The following is a 20156-nucleotide window of genomic DNA, read 5'->3' on the forward strand; positions in this document are numbered from 1 at the left end:
GGCAGGGGGCTGCGCGCAAGAGGGATGGGCGGAAAAAGACCCGGGCGGAAAAAGACCAACTGGCGAAGGGGGGGGGGGAATGCCGCTGCAGAGAGGAGGAGGGCGCGAAGACAAGGGGGGGGAGGCGTAAGGGGAGAGGAGGGCGGCGAGCAAAGCTATGGGCAGCAGCGGCAGGCGGAATGGGGGGGCGCAGCAGCGGATGTAGACGGGGGGGCTAAAAGACAGGCGGCGGGGGTCAAAGAAGGCAATGCTGGCGGCGGGCAATGCAGGGAGGCGGAGAAGGAGGAAGCGAGGAGGAAACGAGGGGGCGAACAGGCCGGGAAGGTGAAGGGCGCAGTGCAACAGCGCGAGCAGGGAGAGGCAGGCGGGAGCTTCAGCGAGACGTCTTAAAGTTTCAATCAATTTGTCTTCTTGGCGAGGACTTGGTCGTGATGCTTCTCGATTTTGAGAAGGCATACGATAGAGTTGATTGGGGTTTCTTAGAGGGCACTATGCTTCGCCTGGGCTTTGAGCCAGGATGGATCAGAGGGGTGGCAGCTCTGTATTCCACAGCTCGCAGCCAGGTGCTGATTGCAGGAGGACGGGGGCCGAGTTTTGAGCTGACCAGATCAGTCCGTCGGGGGTGTCCTCTCGCCCCTTTCCTTTTTCTCTTCTTTGCGGAGGCTATGAGTATGTATTTGACGGCAGAAGAGGTTGGTTTGAGAGGACTGCAGCTCCCAGTCCGGGGGGAGGACCTGCTTGATGCTGAGTTTGCAGACGACACGGGCTTATTTTTGCATGGCCATGAGGCCAATCTTATTCGGGCTGAGCAGTCGCTCCAGGTTTTTAGTGCAGCTTCGGGAGCACTGATCAATTGGCGCAAGACAGTGGCCTTTTGGATCAGTAGTGCTCCCACTCCGGCATGGAGCCCGGACCCCGGTTTTAGATGGATTCCTCCAGGCACAGCAGTGCGGTATTTGGGATGCCAGATTGGCCTAGATTTGTCACCTGAGCAGCAAATTGCCCCGCTTCTTCTGAGCATTCAGAAGAAGCTATTGTATTGGAGTACAGCTCGACTATCCTTGGCTGGGAGGGTGGTGGTGGCAAATCAGGTGCTATTAGCGACCATGTGGTACATTATGTCTTGCTGGATTTTCTCGAGCTCTTGCATCAGCCAGGTATAGAGGCTGATCAGGAACTTTCTGTGGTCCGGGAGGGACGGTCAGCCAGCTCGGGCAAAGGTTGCATGGGCAGTTATTACACTTCCGCTGGCTCAGGGCGGTTTGGGCATTATAGATCCAGTCGATCAGAGTAGAGCCTTATTGGGGAAGCTTATTGTTCGGGGGTTGCTTCCAGGCGGCGCTGAGCCTTGGAAAGAGCTTCTCTTGCAGCGACTGCTGCAGGCTCGGGCGCCCCCAGCAGGGGTTACTTGGGCACCAGAGATTCGCTGGATCTTCATAGAGATGAGGAGGACAGGCCTCAGTAGAGGATGGGAGGACAGATTTGCTTTGAGTATCCTGAGAGCTTGGGAGCTGCTGAGACCGGGGCTCTCTCAGCGGCCTCCTTCTTGTGTTGAGGAGCGGGCCAGACAGCCGCTCATCTGGAGCCCAGCGGTTCGCTCGGAGCAGGGTCATATGCTGGGTTCTCGGCCTCGTCTAGCCTGGGGACCTTTAGCGGCAGGCCCAGCTCGTAGTTTTGGAGACTGGCAGGCTTTCTGCAGTCTACCAGAGGAGATCCAGGTGGAGAGGCTGAGTCACTTCAGAGGGGGGTTGATTATGAGGGATGATATACAGGAGGCACTCACAGAGGAGTGGTTCACGCCTCTCGAGCCAGTGGCCCCACGGTGGATGGGAGCCTTTACACAGTTGGAGATCCTGATTGCTGTCAGAGCTAGCACTGAGGATGGCAGATGCCTCTACTATGAGATTCAGGATGAGGGCAGACTCCAGAGAGTGGAGGTGGAGTCGCCTTTGGTTGCAGAGTGCACCTTTCAGAGGATTCGGGTAGTGGCCGCCGCTTCTCGGAAGTGGCATATTGACCCCGACCCTGCTGATGTGCTCCCGGATTGGCGCATATGGGCATATGCAGCGCGCCTCTTGGCCCGGCTACAGTGGGACCCCGGGGAGTACGAGTGGCATGATCCTTATGCATCCCTTGAGGCCACAGAGATCACCTTTTTCCAGTATACTGTTCGGCTGGGGCGGCATATTTTGACGGCGAGGAGGACGGTTTCTCCAGCGGCAGCGGGGCATTGGCGACTACAGGGACTCTCACAGGAGTTCCTGGAGGATTTCTGGGCTCGGCTTTGGGCTAGTCGGCAGGCCCGCAAGATCTCGGCTTTTCAGTGGCTGGTCGCCCACAGGGGCTCAGCAGTTGGCACTTGGCTTGTTTACAGCGGTCTTCCGGCGGCCTGCGTCCGATGCGGCCATCCTATGGAGACACAGAGACATTGCCTTTGGGACTGCCCTCAGGCACAGCAGATTTGGCTGCGGATGCTGCGTATTCTGGCCCCTCTCTCTCCAGAGGGTATGTTTACGTGGGGTGCCGCTGCTTGGTCGACTTCGTCAGGGCCTGCTATGGGCTATGAGATGGAGCAGGGCAGTCAGGCCATCAGATTTATTAGGGGCCAGCCTCGCCTGGTTACGGCACCGGATTTCTCGTCCGCCCCAGCTGGACACAGGAGAGGGATTTACGATGGGAGCTCCTCAGCAGCCTCACCATCTGGTTCACCTGGAGGGCCCGGTGCTTTACGGCCTTTGAGGGGAGATTGGAGCCACCAGCAGAGACTGTACGGGGGATTTGGCAGGAGTTGATCCACACCCTGCGAGGACAGTACGACTGCATCCGGGGAGACTCGGATGAGGCGATCTTACGGCGCCAGGCCTTTCACACCACTTGGCGCTGTGGCCCTTTCTACACCTTACACACGGGATCCCCCCGTTGGCACTACAGGCCACCTGTTTGGCTCTTCCCCCCCCCTATTGTATGATTTAGCCGCTCAGTTCTTTGTACTGATGCTTGTATTTTGCAGCACCTAGGGAGAGTCTCCCGGGCTGCCATGATGTATTCGCTGCTCTATCTCTCTTAGGAGCAGGAGAGATCTTTTGTAGCCCTACGGGCGTTTTTATATAACTAATGAAAGGATCTTTTCTCGGAAAAAAAAAAACTGCTGAGTAAATAATTCCTTCTACCCATTAGATTAAAATCCAAATTTAAGGAATCGACTCAAGTGAGCACATCCAGGGTTCAAGTCAAGATTGATAATGAAATAATTCTCTGAGTTGTTTTGGTAACACAATAATAACACTGTTCTTAGGATCTATACAGTGCATTAATTCATTAGTCCCATGTGTTTTGTGATAGGATCGCCAAAAATCAAGTCAGCCATCATCCAATGGAAGGAATTTGATCAGCCATCATGCAGTATGGGAGGAAATTCTCGGCAGAATCTTGTGCATGCTAGTACAGAAAACCAGCCTACTGGAGAGCTTGTGGTGGAAGTCTCTACTGAAACTGTGTCCAAAAGGGGTAGAACATGGGGCATTGTCAAAGAATCTTGCTGTGGAATAATGGATTTGATTGATTGGAAAAGAAGTGGACCATATAGCATCCCTGAAGTCTGCTGCTCACTTGGTATTGAGGCTGCAAGACAGCTTATTTATAAGGTAGGACATAGAGAGATGGTTAACTATATGAGAGACATTTCAGAGCTTATTTATGAGGTTAGACATAGAAATAGTTAACTACATGAGAGACATTTCAGTTTTTTGGTGAAACAATCAAAGCATGATATCTTATGAGAGATGAACAACGAATCAATGCAGAGGCTTCAACTTTGTGTTCAGGGGATGGGTAAAAAAGTCCGTAATAGACACCTCTCCCTCATCTCGGATTATATGACTCATACCGGAAAAGTGCTGGCCCTTAATGCGAATGGTATGAAATGTTGGAATAAGGAGATGGCAATTTCTGCACCCTTCACGGAAGGTTCATTTGCGGTATGCTTTTTGAAAATTTTGTTAAAATTGTTGTAATTTAACCTGGATTAGACTGTTACCAAATGAAGCAAAAATTGTGTAGTAATGGAGTCATATGGGAGAAAACCATGAGGACGGTATTGTCTCATTATTTTTATTTTCTAATACAGAATCCAAAAGGCGTTTTTTTCGATGCAGCGAGGAGAAGAAAAACTGAGAGGTTATCTGGGTTGCTAGCCTCACTAGTTTGGGGAAAATTTGATGGTATGGGAGATGACGATTTCTTTGATCTAGTATGGTCCCCGACATCTCAGGTAAGAGTTGTTACATTATTGAAGTTATCTGTTCAACGTTGCACATTGTGTGCTGTTTTTCTGGTAGGCTTAAAGCCTAGAAACCTTAGATGATCTATGAGGATAATCTCTTTGGTGTTGCTATCCTTGCAAAGATGTAGGCTTGTTATACATATAGAGACTCTTAATGCACTAGATTTGGCGTTAAATGTGGCACACATTCTTAACGATTTTGAAGCTAGCAATCTTTAAGATAATAAATTTGTGGATACAACTTTTTTTTTTCCGGAAAAGAGACTTCCATAAGTATGAAAAAATATACAAGACCAAGATTTATTTTTATTTTTTAAAAAGGAGACTTCTTTTAAGTATGAATAAACCTTACAAAATCACGGCTGGAATCCTGAGCAAATCAAAACCTCATCCCAGAATGTAGGTTGATCTCAACCAATACGGGGCACAAAGGTGCCTACGGAGTCCTATGCGGGTCATTGAGAAAAAGACCCCTTGATCCCACTCCCTTATGAAAACAGTGTGTTTCACATCATGCGCAAATTCGGAAGGTCCCTGTAAACGAGCCCATGCGGCCATAAGAGTGTGAATAATATCTCCCCATATAGTACAAATGCACTGAGTGTTGTATATCTGAGTGTGATACTAGCAATGAGCTCCCAAGTAGTATCAATCCTCTGGAGAGGTGGTCTATACTGGGTATGAGGAATATCCTATAGCATCATGTGGTGTTGGGCCACACCTCTGCATATCATTATGGAATTGTCTTGATCCCTGCCCTCAAAAAATATTTGTGGACCAGATTTATGTGGGAATGGGACCATGGCATCTTCTTTTCCTCTAGTACCACATGTCTTACATGGCATCATGATGCTCCTGAGTGGTTGAAACCACCTTACATATTGGGGTGATTCTATTCTCTTCTGGCTTATAGCTGTGATTGTTGTATGTTTTTCTCATACTTAATAGAAGTCTCTTTCTGAAAAAAAAAATAAAATAAAATAAAATTTGTGGACCAGATTGAGTGAGCCAAGCAATAGAGACCCAAGTAACATAAATGGTCTCTCTCCTCAATCTGCACATAAGCTGAGCTATAGATCCCCAAATCCTCTGAGAAGCTCTATACCCTCAAATACAAAGTTGCATTGTCTTAGAAGCTACTTGGCATGTAGGGCAAGCGGGGTCTACTCCAAAATCAGCCCTTCACTGATTAGTGGGAAGGCCACCGTGTAAGAATAACCAAAAGAACTGAGAGAGATGGCTTCTCATGTATAAGTGCCAAAGTCTGTGCCAAAATCTCTCTTGAATCAATGTAGTGATGTTATAGCTTTCCCAGTGTGACCTGAGAAATGGCCACAAATGGTACATGGATGAGCCTTGAAACAGTCCTTCTCCATATGATTAGTTTTTCCACAATGGGTGCAAGGCTTTCTTACCTTAGAACCTCCTTTCTTTGCTAAAAATGCAGTGTCAGTTACCTTTTGTTGTTTTGTTCTTTCCTCTTCTTGGAGAGCATTGATGATACCTTCAAGAGTAGGATTATTGTGATACTTGAAGGTAGTGACAAGAGTAGCATAGGTGTCAGGTAAGCTTTTGAGAAGCACGAGTCGATGAAGAAGGCAGCCAAGAGAGCAGCAACAGTACAGCGGGCTGTATGAGCCTGAACAGGGTGGACAGCAAGAAAGTGGGCGGACAGAAAATTCAGGCTGCCGGCGGGTTGCTTACTGATATGACGAGCTGCATGTGCAATACTAGAGGACAGAAGCTAGTTGTTGGGCTGCTACAGCAGCAGGTCGACTACCAAGAGCAGGGGCAGCACCCAGCTAAGCGGCGGCCAACAGCAAAGGCGGCGGCCTGTTTTGAACCAAGTGACTGCAGCAAGAAGAGGGGCAGTCGCTCACAAGGAACAGAGGCAAAGATGAGGGGAGCCAGGATAAACATGTAGAAAATATGAAAGCAAGAGCAAACTAGAAATGAAACAAGAACACAAATGAAAGACAAAGAGTTACCTTGAGATGAGTGTAGACAAGACACAAGATTGATACTTTCATTGATGTGACACCCACAATATATAGGTGAGAAGTACAAGATAGAGTAGACTGACTTATGGGACAATTATAGAGGTGCCACATGGCACTAGACTCAAGACACAAAGACTCAACTGAAACTAGACTAGAGAAATAGTACACCTAGTGTGCACTTATTTCCAACAAGGAGTCCTCTAAATCTTCCCAAGTAGAAGGAGCCTAGCATTACGGGCAATATAGGTGAAAAAAGGCTTACACTTCATAAAATTGATTGCAGCAATCCACTGCCACTCACCAGGATCCCAATGAAGATATTTGATAGGACATCCACCATACAACCATAAGCAACAAGACCCTCGTGACTCACAATATCAGGCCGAGTCACTGCTTTTCTTTTTCTTTTTTTGTCAGAAACAGACTTCTATTAAGTATGAAAGACATACAACAATCACAGCTATAGGTCGGAAAAAATTTGAATCACCCCAATATGTAAGGTGATTTCAACCACTGAGGAGCATCATGATGCCATGAAAGACTTGTGGAACTAGAGGAAAAGAAAATGCCATGGTCCCACTCCTGCATAAATATAATGCGCTTTGCCTGCCAGCCTGCAACTGGTTTAGTACCTTAGTTTGCAAAATTGTGGTCAGAAATTTTCCTACTAGGCATTGAGCCTTGGAAGGATTTTTTCTTGTCTCAGATTCCGGATGCACACCCCGGGTAGGGAGAGACTGGATGCCCAGCACACGATTTTTGTTCACAAAGGCTGATATCAGGGCACCATCTTTCCCTCTTATTGTAGCCATTGTTAGAGCATGGATAAGCATGAGATCTTTTTTGTGACAAAGGCTTCCTAGGTCTTTGGATGAGGCTGACTGACAACCTCTTATGTGGAACGAGCTCATTAGGGATGAGGCCAGTTGGCCACTTGGTGCATCTTGTTATATGCAGTGGTCAGGATGGGAGAGATGTGCATACACAGTTCTTGCTTGGAAGACCTTCAAGAGTCTTCTGGAGGATCGGAGACCTGCATCCATTCAGCATCTTAGGGGCTCTCGCATTCATATTGATCAGATTGATGCAGCTATTCCGCATGAGTGGCTCTCTGGGACCTTTCATGGAGACTATCATCTGAGTTGGCTGGGAGTCTTTTCGAGGATAGGCATATCTATGTAGGTCATTACTCTCCTGAGCCAGGAGGCTACAGATTGCATCATTTACTCTATCATGCCTGGAGGGAGATTGAGATGTAGTAAGGAGGAGATTATCCAAAATACTAGGCTTAGTCTAGTGAGGAAAAGAAACAATCACCCCAATATGTAAGGTGATCATCCCAGATAGTAGGCTTAGTCCAGTGAGGATTGTTGGTCGTTCGGGGAAGCATTGGTTCATTGACCTTCTCCTCATATACTGACTCATGGCTCTTGGTGTTTGTGGTTATATGTTGCCAGTCCTATTAGATATCTTCATTGGGATCTAGGAAACTAGGAGTGGATTGATGCGTTTGATCCTTTGAAAAGCCTTCCTTTTTTCAATTTCACCGTCCGGAATGGGAGAGCTATGATATTTCTCCAGTGATACAGCGTAGATATTGGCAATAGACTTTGGCACTCATACAGAAGGAGCCAGATCTCTCATTTCTTACATCATGGTCTCCCCACCAATCAGTGGAGATTGGTTTTTGGTGTAGCACCTTCCTGTCCTAGGTGTGCGGCAGATTATGAGACTGTACAACATTGTTTATGGAGATGCAGCACTTTACAGCAGATTTGGGATTCTGTAGCCCAACTTATTGGCAAATTGAGTGGTCGATCCATGCATGTGACTCGGGTGGCAGTTGCTTGGCTCTCCCTGTCCGGTCCGCAACTCGTTTATGAGTGCAGTGGTACAGATTCTGATATTTTCATTCGTAGAGGTATTGCCCAGCATGGTTTATTGCGGGATGTCCCTCACTTTGATTATACACTTCCCAGACAAAGGATTGACACCAATTGGGAGATTGTTGCTAGTATTACAGCATGGAAAATCTGGAGAGCTAGATGCACGGAGGCTATTGAGGGTGTCCAAATTTTTGGGTCTCATTGCATTACTACTATATGGGGTGATATCATCCATACTCTTATGGCTACTTGGGCTCGTATTCAAGGGTCCTCTCGTTCTATGCAAGCAAAGCACGTTATATTTATGCGGGAGTTGGACCATGGCATTTTCTTTTCCTCTAGTCCCACAAGTCTTTCATGGCATCATGATGCTTCTTAGTGGTTGAAATCACCTTACATATTTGGGTGATTCTATTCTTTTCTGGCTTATAGCTGTGATTGTTGTATGTCTTTATGAAATCACCTTACATATTGGGTGATTGTTTCTTTTCCTCACTGGACTAAGCCTAGTATCTCATATGATCTCCTCCATACTACATCTCCTCAGTCTCCCTCCAGGCATGATAGAGTAAATTATGCAATCTATAGCCTCCTAGCCCGAGAGAGCAATGACTTGCAGAGGTATGCCTATCCTCGAAAAGGCTCCCAGCCAACTCGGATGATAGTCTCCATGAAAGATCCCAGAGAGCCACTCATGCAGAATAGCTGCATCAATCTAATCAATACGAATGCGAGAGCCCCTAATGAAAGATCCCATAGAGGCCATTCATGCGGAATAGCTGCATGAATCTGATCAATACGAATGCTGAATGGATGCAGCTCTCTGATCCTCCAGAAGACCCTTAAAGGTCTTCCAAGCAAGAACTATGTATGCACATCTCTCCCATCCTGACCACTGCATATAACGAGATGCACCAAGTGGCTAACCAGCCTGATCCCTAATGAGCTTGTTCCACATAATAGGTTGTCGGTCACCTAGGAAGCCTTTGTCGCAAAAAAGATCTCTTGCTTCTCCATGCTCTGACAATGGCTGCAATAAGAGGGGAAGATGGTGCCCTGATATCAGCCTCTGTGAACAAAAATCGTGTGCTGGGCATCCAGTCTCTCCCGACCCGGGGTGTACATCCAGAAATCTGAGACAAGAAAAACTCCTTCCAAGGCTCAGTGTGCCTGGTAGGAAACCAAACAAGGTGGAAATCTCAGCCAGTCTGGTACCTTGTGCTGCCACAACAAGGTCCCATATGAGTGGGAGTGAAAATGATGCCATAATCCTACCCACCCATAAATCGGCCGCACTTTCTCTCTCGGAAGCCCTCGAACATCCTTGGATTCTGGCTTGAAGTGGCCATGAGGGTGTGGATTATATCACTCGAAATCCTATAAATGCACTGTGACTCATAAACCAAATCGCTCTCAATGGCCTCAGAGCTACAATTTTCGGTCACCCAAAATTATTGTGCATTTAGTACATCGTAAGAGCAAGGTGTGAGCAATACATATGAGCATTAGAAAGAAACTTCTACATTGGAGTTTTAGGAGATTGGATCTAGCCTCCACTAGAGCCTTGGTGGTTAACCAAGTACAACTTCCCTCAGCTTGGTTCATTCCCTCATGTTGGTTCTTCTCTCGCGGATGCTTTGTACAGATAGAGAGATTGGTCCACAACTTTCTCTAGTCAAGTTTGGATGGTACACTTACACTTGGACCAAAGTTGCTTGGGAGATTGTCATATGCCCCAAGGAGGGCTGAATACTGTAGATCCAGATATAGAGTGCAATGCATTGCTTTGCAAGTTAGGGTCAGCAGATGCTTCCTTCCAAGCAGTGAGCCTTGAAGGAATTTCTTTATGTTTTGCATCTCTGGATGTACACCTTGTGGTGGTGGAGATTGGATGCGCACTTCACATTTCATCTTTACTAAGGCAGAGTATATAGCACCTTCCTCTCCACTTATAGTGGCCATTATTAGAGCCGAGAGTAGCATGATACCTTCTTCGAGATAGAGGCTTCCTAGGCTAGAGGATGAGGCTGATAGATGAGGTTGGGCAATGTTTGAGTGCATCTGAATATAGGCAGTGGACACGCTGGGAGAGATGTATATCGACAATTATTTATTGGAAGAGGTTTTAAGTCTTCCTATGGATCGGAGACTTGCATCCACCTAGCACCTTAGAGGGATTCTTAGACGGATGATGTAGCTATGCCTCATGAGTGGATTACTACAATAGTCCTTCGGTTATTCGGTTTGAATTCCTTAATAGGAGCTTCGAGGCTCCGAACGAGTTGGTGACTACGGCACCTATGTTGCATTTAGTGGAGCCTAGCAAGACGTTCATGGTCGAAACGGATGCTAGTTATTTTTTCATTAGGGCAGCTCTTTTTCAAGATGGTTGTGTTGGAAATAAGTGCACACTAGGTGTACTCTTTTCCTAGTCTAGTATAAACTTTTGTCTTGAGTCTTGTGTGTCTGCCATGTGGCATCTTATTTGTCCCACATATCAGCGTGGCTACTATCTCTTGTACTACACACCTATATATTGTGGGTGTCACATCATAAGAAGTATCTAGCTTGTGTCTTGTCTACACTCATCTCAAGGTAACTCTTTGTCCTTCAATCTTGTTCTTATTTCACTTCTAGTCTTCTAGTTTCTAGCTCTTGTTTCCATATTTTTAACATGGTATCAGAGCGAGGTTCCTCCTAGCCTCTTCAGCCCATTGCCTTCATCTCAGCCATCGGGCTGTCCTTATTCAAAGTTTTTGTGGAGATGCTACTGTTATCTCTCTTGGAGCTGTTGCTGCCCGTCATATTGGAACTGCTACATCCCGCTGTACTGTTGGTGCTCTCCTTTGGCTGCCTTCTTCATCTACTCAAGGGACTGTCTCTGCCTGGGATTTATTGCGCATCATCTAGAGGCAGCTGCAGATCGACTTTTCTCCTGTTAACGAGCTATTTGTTGCATTCAGTTCTGCCATCGCTTCCTCTTGAAGAAGTCTACAAGGTACTGTGCATTGTCTCCTTCAGTTTGCTGGTCAATCCTTTTGTTATCCTCATATCTGCAAACTGCTGGTTCCTCATGCTTCGATGGGCTGTCACATGCTATGGCCTTGACAAGTGGTGACCGGCTTCTAAAAACAATTTGAATCTCTTCTTTCATTCATTTCTGCAATCTTGTAAGGGAATAGACACTGCCCTTGCATTTTAGCAAGAGGTAAGACCTTCCCACATGGCCTCTTCTACTCATTCTCTCATGTCTATCGACAAATTCAATGGGTGCAACTTTCATACTTGGCAAATCAAAATCAAGTGCCATCTTATGAAAGAAAGTCTTTGGGACGTTGTTCACCATGCTGCTCCCGAAGATTCCGACATTGTGCAAGTTGTCACTTATGTTCCCACTGCGAAGAATGACAAAGCTTATGCTATCATCTTGCTCGGTCTTGGAGATGATTACATTCATCACATCTCCGACATACAGTCTGCTTCTTGAGCATGGATCACTTTGGATACCCTTTTTGGACCCCACTCTAAAAACTCTAAGATTGCACTTATGATCTCATTCTTTGATCTATATATGCAGGAGGGAGCTACTATAGCCTCTCATGTCAATTGTCTTTGCAGTCTTATGGTTCAGCTTGCATCAGTGAAGTCCCCCATCTCCGAAGATATTGCTATTGCTATGCTTCTCAAAAGCTTACTTGACACCTATGCTACTCTTGTCACTACCTTCAAGTATCACAATAATCCTACTCTTGAAGGTATCATCAATGCTCTCCAAGAAGAGGAAAGAACTCAACAACAAAATGTTGGAAATAAGTGCACACTAGGTGTACTATTTCTCTAGTCTAGTTTCAGTTGAGTCTTTCTGTCTTGAGTCTAGTGCCATGTGGTACCTCTACATTTATCCCATAAGTGAGTCTACTCAATCTTGTACTTCTCACCTATAAATTGTAGGTGTCACATCAATAATCAATCAATCTTGTGTCTTGTCTACACTCATCTCAAGGTAACTCTCTGTCTTTCACTTGTGTTCTTGTTTCATTTCTAGTCTGCTCTTGCTTTCATATTTTTTTCCTCTGAGCTTTCACCATTCTCTCCAAGCTGTCCCACTCAATTCAGCGCAGCCCGTTGGTGTTTGCTTGGTTCATTTCTCTCTCTCGTTTTGATCTGTTCGGTGCAAAGCCTCCATCGCCATGGACCTCAGGACACGGAAGGCACGCGCTCTAACACATGGGCCTCTCTCTCTGGCATGCACCAACCTCTCTCTCTCTATCAAGCGATGGCAAATCAAGAAACCCCTACTACTGTCGGGACAGTGGTAGGAGGAGCTCCGACATCAGCGTTAGCGTCCTCACGGGCAGCTGCTGGCCCCTTTCTGGGCCGCATCTCAGAGACTTGGCAGCACACCGTCTCGCAGAGCCGGCCATGGCGGGAGCTCGTGGACCACTCATCCTTCGCCAAGCCAGACTCTCTGGCCGAAGCAGGCAGCCGGATCCGCAAGAACGGCGCCCACTTCCGCCTCAATTACACCCTCCTCTTTACTGCGGGACTCGCCTTAACCCTAATCTCTAATCATGTCTCTCTTTTCCTGCTCTGTGGCCTCCTTGCAGCTTGGGTCTTCGCCTACCTCATCAGAACCACTCCCCTCATCCTCTTCAACAGAACTTTCAGTGAAAGGGAAGTCAATGTCGGATCTGTTCTCATCTCTGCTGCCATGTTAGGGTTTGCAATCATCTGCATCCATGCCACTCTCTTCTTCATCAACATGTGGGTTAGCTGTCCATTGGACCAGCCAGACCTGCAGCAGCAAGTCTAAAGCAAAAATCAAGTATCTCTCTATCTTGTACGGGATTAGACACTGCCAAATATGGTAAGACCTTCCCATTTCTCTCATATTTGTCTATGCTTTCATGCTATCTACCACCATTGATCACCAATGATGTAGATCATGGGGTAATGTCATGTTTATTTGTCTACATGGACTTATCTTGTCCCTATCCAAGAGGCACCCCTGCATTACCCACTCTAGCAGGAGGATTGCCCTTGAGGAGGGATTATCTATCTAGGTCCATCTCTCTATCTATCTACAATCAGTCAGTCTCTCTGTCTATGTGTCTGTCCTGTGTGTCTATCCTGTCACATGTCTTTGACACTCTATCTATCAGTCTATATGCCTCTCTTTTGTGGATTAGCTACCCACATTCTCTTGGCATTTTTTGTCTATGTCCCCATTTATCTTCTATCTGTCAGACTCTCTCATGTCTATCTGACATTTTCTCTCTCTGTGGGACCACTCTACTGGCTGATTGTCTCTCTCTCTGTCTGTCTATGATCCACTCTTGTCCCTACCCTTGTGGACCCATATGAGGATATCACTTGAGGAGGGGTGTCTCAGGATCTTTTGTCTCTCATGTCTTGTCTCTCAGTCTATCAGTCTTTATGTCTGTCTTCTAGTCTTGTCCATCTTGTCTTCTAGCTTGTCTCTCAATCCTTGTCTAGTCTCTCTGTCTTGGTCTTATCTTTTGTCATGTCATAGTCTTGTCTTTTTGTCTTCCTCCTAGTGTCCACTTAAGGAGGGTGTTGGAAATAAGTGCACACTAGGTGTACTATTTCTCTAGTCTAGTTTCAGGTGAGTCTTTGTGTCTTGAGTCTAGTGCCATGTGGTACCTCTACATTTATCCCATAAGTGAGTCTACTCAATCTTGTACTTCTCACCTATAAATTGTAGGTGTCACATCAATAATCAATCAATCTTGTGTCTTGTCTACACTCATCTCAAGGTAACTCTTTGTCTTTCACTTGTGTTCTTGTTTCATTTCTAGTTTGCTCTTGCTTTCATATTTTCTACACAAAAGGTAACTGACACTGCATTTTTAGCAAAGAAAGGAAGTTCTAAGGTAAGAAAGCCTTGCACCCATTGTGGCAAAACTAATCATCTGGAGAAGGACTGCTTCAAGGCTCATCCATGCACCATTTGTGGCCGTGGTAATCACCGGGAGAAGGACTGCTACTCTAAACCCTCTACATCAGCCCCTACATCTACCTCAGCCCATGTTGTTGCAGCATCTCCATCAGCAGATCTTGCTGTTCATTCCTCATATGATGAAACGTGGGCTTTCTGATTACTTCATCTTTCTTGTCTACCACTTTGACCACCGATGATGTAGGTCAAGGGGTTCTAGTGTCTTACTCATTCTGCTTTTGGACCTCTCTCTTGTCCCTACCCAAGAGGCAGAGATTTCCCTTGAGGAGGGGATGTCTTCAAGGTCCATCTATTTGTCTACAGTCAGTCTTCTGTCTATCTAGTCTTGTCTGTCTGTCTATTTGTCTATCAATCTGACTATGTCTTGTTTTAGATCCATCTTGTCCCTACCCTTGTGGACCCATATGAGGATATCACTTGAGGAGGGGTGTCTCAGGATCTTTTCTATCTCTTCTTCTGTCTGTCTTTCAATCTTGTCTTTTGTCTTCCTCCTAGTGTCCACTTAAGGAGGGTGTTGGAAATAAGTGCACACTAGGTGTACTCTTTTCCTAGTCTAGTATAAACTTTTGTCTTGAGTCTTGTGTGTCTGCCATGTGGCATCTTATTTGTCCCACATATCAGCGTGGCTACTATCTCTTGTACTACACACCTATATATTGTGGGTGTCACATCATAAGAAGTATCTAGCTTGTGTCTTGTCTACACTCATCTCAAGGTAACTCTTTGTCCTTCAATCTTGTTCTTATTTCACTTCTAGTCTTCTAGTTTCTAGCTCTTGTTTCCATATTTTTAACAGGTTGACCCATTGCATTTGAGAGGAAGAAGCTCACTAAGGCTGAGATGCGGTACCCCACACAAGAGGAGTTTCTTGCAATCATCCATGCCTTGAAGAAGTGGAGACATTATCTTTACGGTTCCAAGTTTGTTGTGTGGACTAATTATCATTCCTTGAAGTAAATTTGTGACCAAGGAGATTTGTGCGGTCAGAAAGCCAGGTGGGTTGAACTCATGCAAGAGTTCAACCTTGAGATACAATACCACAAGGGGTCTAGCAATTGGGTTGTAGATGCCCTTAGGAGAAAAGATTCAAAGTCAAAGTGGGTGAACCTTCATCACATTATGAGGAGAAAGCATTCTTCACCAAAGGACCGAGAGCCAGAGTAAAGTACAACTTTTGTGGCAAACTGGGTCACATGGTGAAACTGGCCTTCAGAAATCTGGCGGGCGGTGGAACAAACACTCGCACACAAAACACTTCATCACCCATGGGGACCTGGAAAAGGAAACAAACAAGGGGAGCTAGAGTGCTCCTGCAAATAGTACAAGGACATCGATTGGCCCCAAAACGCAGTGGCGCCCCTTGCGGTATTTCTTTACTTGATCAAAATTTGAGTACAAAGTACAACTTGTAGAATCCTCTACCAATAGGATCCTTTATAGTTTCACCCAGGACTTCCAAATAAGAACTCTCGTTATTACAGCAAAGCATTCCATAGAGAAGGCACACCTGAACAACACCTCCCTGCTTGAAAAGGTCTTCTCCATCGCTACCATGGATCCCTCAAACCCTTTCCCAAATAGCAGTAGGGCTGTACCAAACCATATGTCATTCCCTATAGTCACAGCTTGCATGTAACCTTGAGAAAGCTACAACCTGTTCGCATGAATCCAAGGACATGTTTTCCACATGAAACCAAAGACCTGTATTCGATCAACCAAAGACTTGTATCCCATAAACCATAGGCCTGTTTCCTCGATACCAAAGTCCTATTTCATCTCGAAAAACGAATGTCGTGTTTCCATGATAGATAAACCATCCAAGCACGGTTGCCAAAACCTAAAGAGAGAAACATAGAGGACGTGTCAAGCAATCCCTGAATACACATAAGTCCAAGATGAAGAGTAACAACACATCTCTTCCAAGAACATCATCCTCTGCATCTTAGCTTGATCCTCTGTATCCCAATCTCTAAATCAAGGCCTGCAATCCACGATGAGAGAGAGAGAGAGAGAGAGAGAGAGAGAGAGAGAGAGAGAGAGAGAGAGAGAGAATGAGATGAAATGATAAGATATATTAACATCCTCAAAAGGCCAAAATGACCTATGAGACCAAAAAGGTTACAACAATTGGTGGATCTGATACAATGTCTGTGTAAGAAAAGCTAAAACAACTAAACAACTAATTGAAACTGAAATAACAACTATGAGGAAAAGTAAGGTACTAGGAGCTCCTAATGGATAACATCTGGGAAGGAAAACTCCAGCAACAAAGGTAAGCATCATATACATCACTATCCAAAGATGTCTCTCATCGGTCGATGGCGGATATCCTCAATGTCCTCCATGGTGAGTACTCTGACTGGACGTCTCCCATGCCATGCTAGTATGGTCCTGATCCTCTGTTGTTGTCTCCGCCGGTGTCGAGATGGGCCTCTCATCTTGGGGCGCCTAGACCGCCCGAGCTCTATAGCCCGATCAATCAGTGTACCCTATACTCTGGGGCTAGCTGCAATGCCTGCTGGCCTGACTGCTCAATCTCTGGTCGAAAGAAGTCTGTAATCTGCCTCTGTAGGTGTCTCTCCCTCTCTGATCCCCTCCCTCTCAAGAGACCCTCTCTATGTCTACGCAGCTCGAGCAAGTATAATCCGAGGCATCTCTGATCCTGGTATCTCATGACTCTGGAAAGTGGTCCGAAACCCTCTCTGAACAGGCAGTGAAAACGGCCTCGTATCTCATAATATACTGGACAATGACATGTGTAATGTAACTCTGTCTTTGGCTCCATCTAGCACAACTGACAAATCCTGGCCTCAGCTGGTACTCCTCTGAATTTGCCAGTCTCAATCTCCAGTTGGTGTAAGGATGTGCGCATCTGACCAATAGCACACCGTACCCCCCCATGAGAAAGATGAGTATCCATGTAGCTGGGTCTAATCACAAACCCATCCTCCGTGAGTTAGAGAAGATGATGTCTATAGAAAGCCATCTTCGTACCAAGCTCGTGTGTCGGCTGTATCCATGTCCTCCTAGTGTCCAGCTGAGTCAAGTCCTGCCTAATAAGTCTGGTAATCTTTGCCCGTGTGAGAGAGAGAGAGGGTGCATCCAGGGAGTACTGAAATGGAGGTAGCCTGTCCATACTAAAGCCATGCAGCTAGAACCAAGCGTGCATACCAACATGATCCGTCTCCCTGTGATGCCAACTGTCGTGAAGACTCCAGGGCTAAGCGAGCATATCTGTCTCTAGGGAGAGCCCAAGTGCTATGTATAAAGGAGACTGATTGAGTGAGTGCCTCTACTACCAATGGGGGGGCAGCCATCTCTGCACGGATAATATCATGTGGTACGGAGGCCTTGGCCCTAATCATCCGGGAAATCATAGAAACCAAGGGTCTCTCCATACATCTCCATCCATCGGTGCTACTAGCTCGGCTGTGGTGATCCACACAGAGAGAGAGAGAGAGAGAGAGAGAGAGAGAGAGAGAGAGAGATGATGAAATGAAATGAAGTGAAATATTAACGTCTTCAGAAGGCCAAAATGACCTATGAGACCAAAAAGGTTACAACAATTGGTGGATTTGATACAATGTATGTGTAAGAAAAGCTAAAAACAACTAAACAACTAATTGAAACTGAAACAACTATGAGGAAAAGTACGGTACTAGGAGCTCCTAATGGATAACATCTGGGAGGAAAACTCCAGCAACAAAGGTAAGCATCATACACATCACTATCCAAAGATGTCTCTCATCGGTCGATGGCGGATATCCTCAATGTCCTCCATGGTGAGTACTTTGACTGGACGTCTCCCATGCCGTGCTAGTATGGTCCTGATCCTCTGTTGTAGTCTCCGCCGGTGTCGAGATGGGCCTCTCATCTTGGGGCGCCTAGACCGCCCCAGCTCTATAGCCAAATCAATCAGTGTACCTCTGGTGCGGCTATACTCTCGGGCTAGCTGCAATGCCTGCTGGCCTGACTGCTCAATCTCTGGTCGAGAAGTCTGTAATCTGCCTCTATAGGTGTCTCTCTCTCTCTGATCCCCTCCCTCTCAAGAGACCCTCTCTATGTCTACGCAGCTCCAGCAAGTATAATAGCTGCAATGCCTGTTGGCCTGACTGCTCAATCTCTGGTCGAAAGAAGTCTGTAATCTGCCTCTGTAGGTGTCTCTCCCTCTCTGATCCCCTCCCTCTCAAGAGACCCTCTCTATGTCTACGTAGCTCCACAGAGAGAGAGAGAGAGAGAGAGAGAGAGAGAGAGAGAGAGAGAGAGAGAAAGAAAGAAAGAAAGAAAGATTTTATTAACGTCTTCCAAAAGACCGAACTCGGCCTATGAGACAAATCGGAGTACCTGTATGGGGTATCCTCTGTCATCCCAACAAAATGAAAAAGTACTGAATAAAAAAGCTGAATCTGGGTGTGCAGGGGATGGAGCTCTATTACTAGGAGAATGCAAAGCTATATGCATGGAGTATACAATCATGATATGCAACCTAGCTAGCTCCATCCTGTACCATACTGGGGGTATAAAATGGTATACATCAGTGAAGAGAGAGAGAGAGAGAGAGAGAAATGAAATGTTATATTAACGTCTTCAAAAGGCCATAATGACCTATGAGACCAAAAGTTACATCATGGTGGATCTGATACAATGTCTAGATAAAAAAACCCAGAAAATGAAAAATAAAGATGATACTACCGGCACCTAGAAAATGAAACTGGAACTGGAATATAGCAAGGGGGGGGGGGTACGCTATGGAGGTGAGTGGAGTATAGTGAGGGGATACAATATCATGTGGGACGGAGGGGTACACTATGGAGGTGCCTCCATCTCATAATATGTGCCGCATCGGACACTGGCGGATCTCCTCAATATCCTCTGTGGTCAGCACCCTGACTGGGTGTCCCGCATGCCTCGCAAGAATAATCCGAATCTGCCGCTGCAACCTCCGTCTATGCTGGGATGCCCCCCTCCGTAGTGGTGGGCGTCTGGACCACCCAAGCTCAATCGCACGATCAATCAGTGTACCCCTGGTGTGGGCGGTATCCATGTCCTGCTGCTGCTGTGGTCCATCTGGCGCAGTGATGGCTGGACTAAAGAAATCTGTAATGTGCCTCTGAGTCTGGCTCTCTGTGCGCCTAAGCAGGCTATCTCTATGTCTCCGCAGCTCAAGCAAGAACAATCCCAAACACCTCTGGTCCTAGTATCCCATGACTCTGGAAAGTGGTCCAAAACCCTCTCTGAATAAACAGTGGAAACGACCACGTATCTCATGGTATGCAGTACAATGGCATATATAATGCAGCTCTGTCTCTGGCTCCCCATGGCATACTCGGCATATCCTGGCCTCAGCTGGTATACCTCTATATCGGCCCATCTCAATCTCAAGCTGGTGTGAGGATGTGCGAATCTGACAAATAGCACATCGTACTGCATGAGACAAGTGTACATCCATGTAACTGGGTCTGATCACAAAACCATCTGCTGTGAGCTGAAGAAAATGCTCTCTGTAGAAAGCCATCTTCGTGCCCAGCTCCTTAGTCGGTTGTATCCATGTCCTCCTAATGTCCAGCTGAACTAAATCCTGACGGATGAGTCTGGTAATCTCTGTCCGTGTGAGAGTGAGAGAGGGTGCCTCCAGAGAATACTGGAAGGGAGGCAATCTGTCCATGCTAAAACCATGTGCCTGGAACCAAGATGTCATCTGTCCATACCAACAAGCCGTGTCTCCCTGTAAAGCTAACTGTCGGGAGGACTCTAGGGCGAGGCGTGCATATCTGTCTCGGGGGAGATCCCACAAGCCATGTATGTAGGAGACTGATCTCGTAAGAGCCTCAATCACCAGAGGGGCAGCCGCCAGCTCTGCTCGAATAATCTCATGAGGTACCACGGCCTTGGCTCTAATAATCCTAGCAATCATAGATACCAAAGGCCTCTCCATACCTCTCCACCCGCCTACGCTGTGATGGCCCACTGAAGGTCCCCATATCTGCACTCCATAAAGCATAGCTGAT

At 46.4% G+C, this 20156-nt stretch overlaps 1 protein-coding gene across 5 annotated transcripts in view; it reads left to right on the top strand.

Annotated features, from left to right (window-relative positions):
- Positions 1-20156, top strand: part of LOC147617845 (DNA-directed RNA polymerase IV subunit 1-like) — a 158296-nt gene that overhangs the window by 103125 nt on the left and 35015 nt on the right. For 4 of the 5 annotated variants that reach the window (XM_086776104.1, XM_086776105.1, XM_086776107.1 and 1 more), the window contains 3 exons: positions 3343-3644; positions 3804-3977; positions 4127-4270. In XM_086776104.1, the coding sequence (XP_086632230.1) occupies positions 3343-3644; positions 3804-3977; positions 4127-4270 (620 nt within the window). The remainder of the gene's footprint in view (positions 1-3342; positions 3645-3803; positions 3978-4126; positions 4271-20156) is intronic. The other variant, XM_086776108.1, reaches the window with a different exon arrangement.

Source organism: Cibotium barometz, chromosome 36 (genome assembly GCF_041138505.1).
Source record: "Cibotium barometz isolate CiBa-2024 chromosome 36, ASM4113850v1, whole genome shotgun sequence".
Taxonomy (NCBI): Eukaryota; Viridiplantae; Streptophyta; class Polypodiopsida; order Cyatheales; family Cibotiaceae; genus Cibotium; species Cibotium barometz.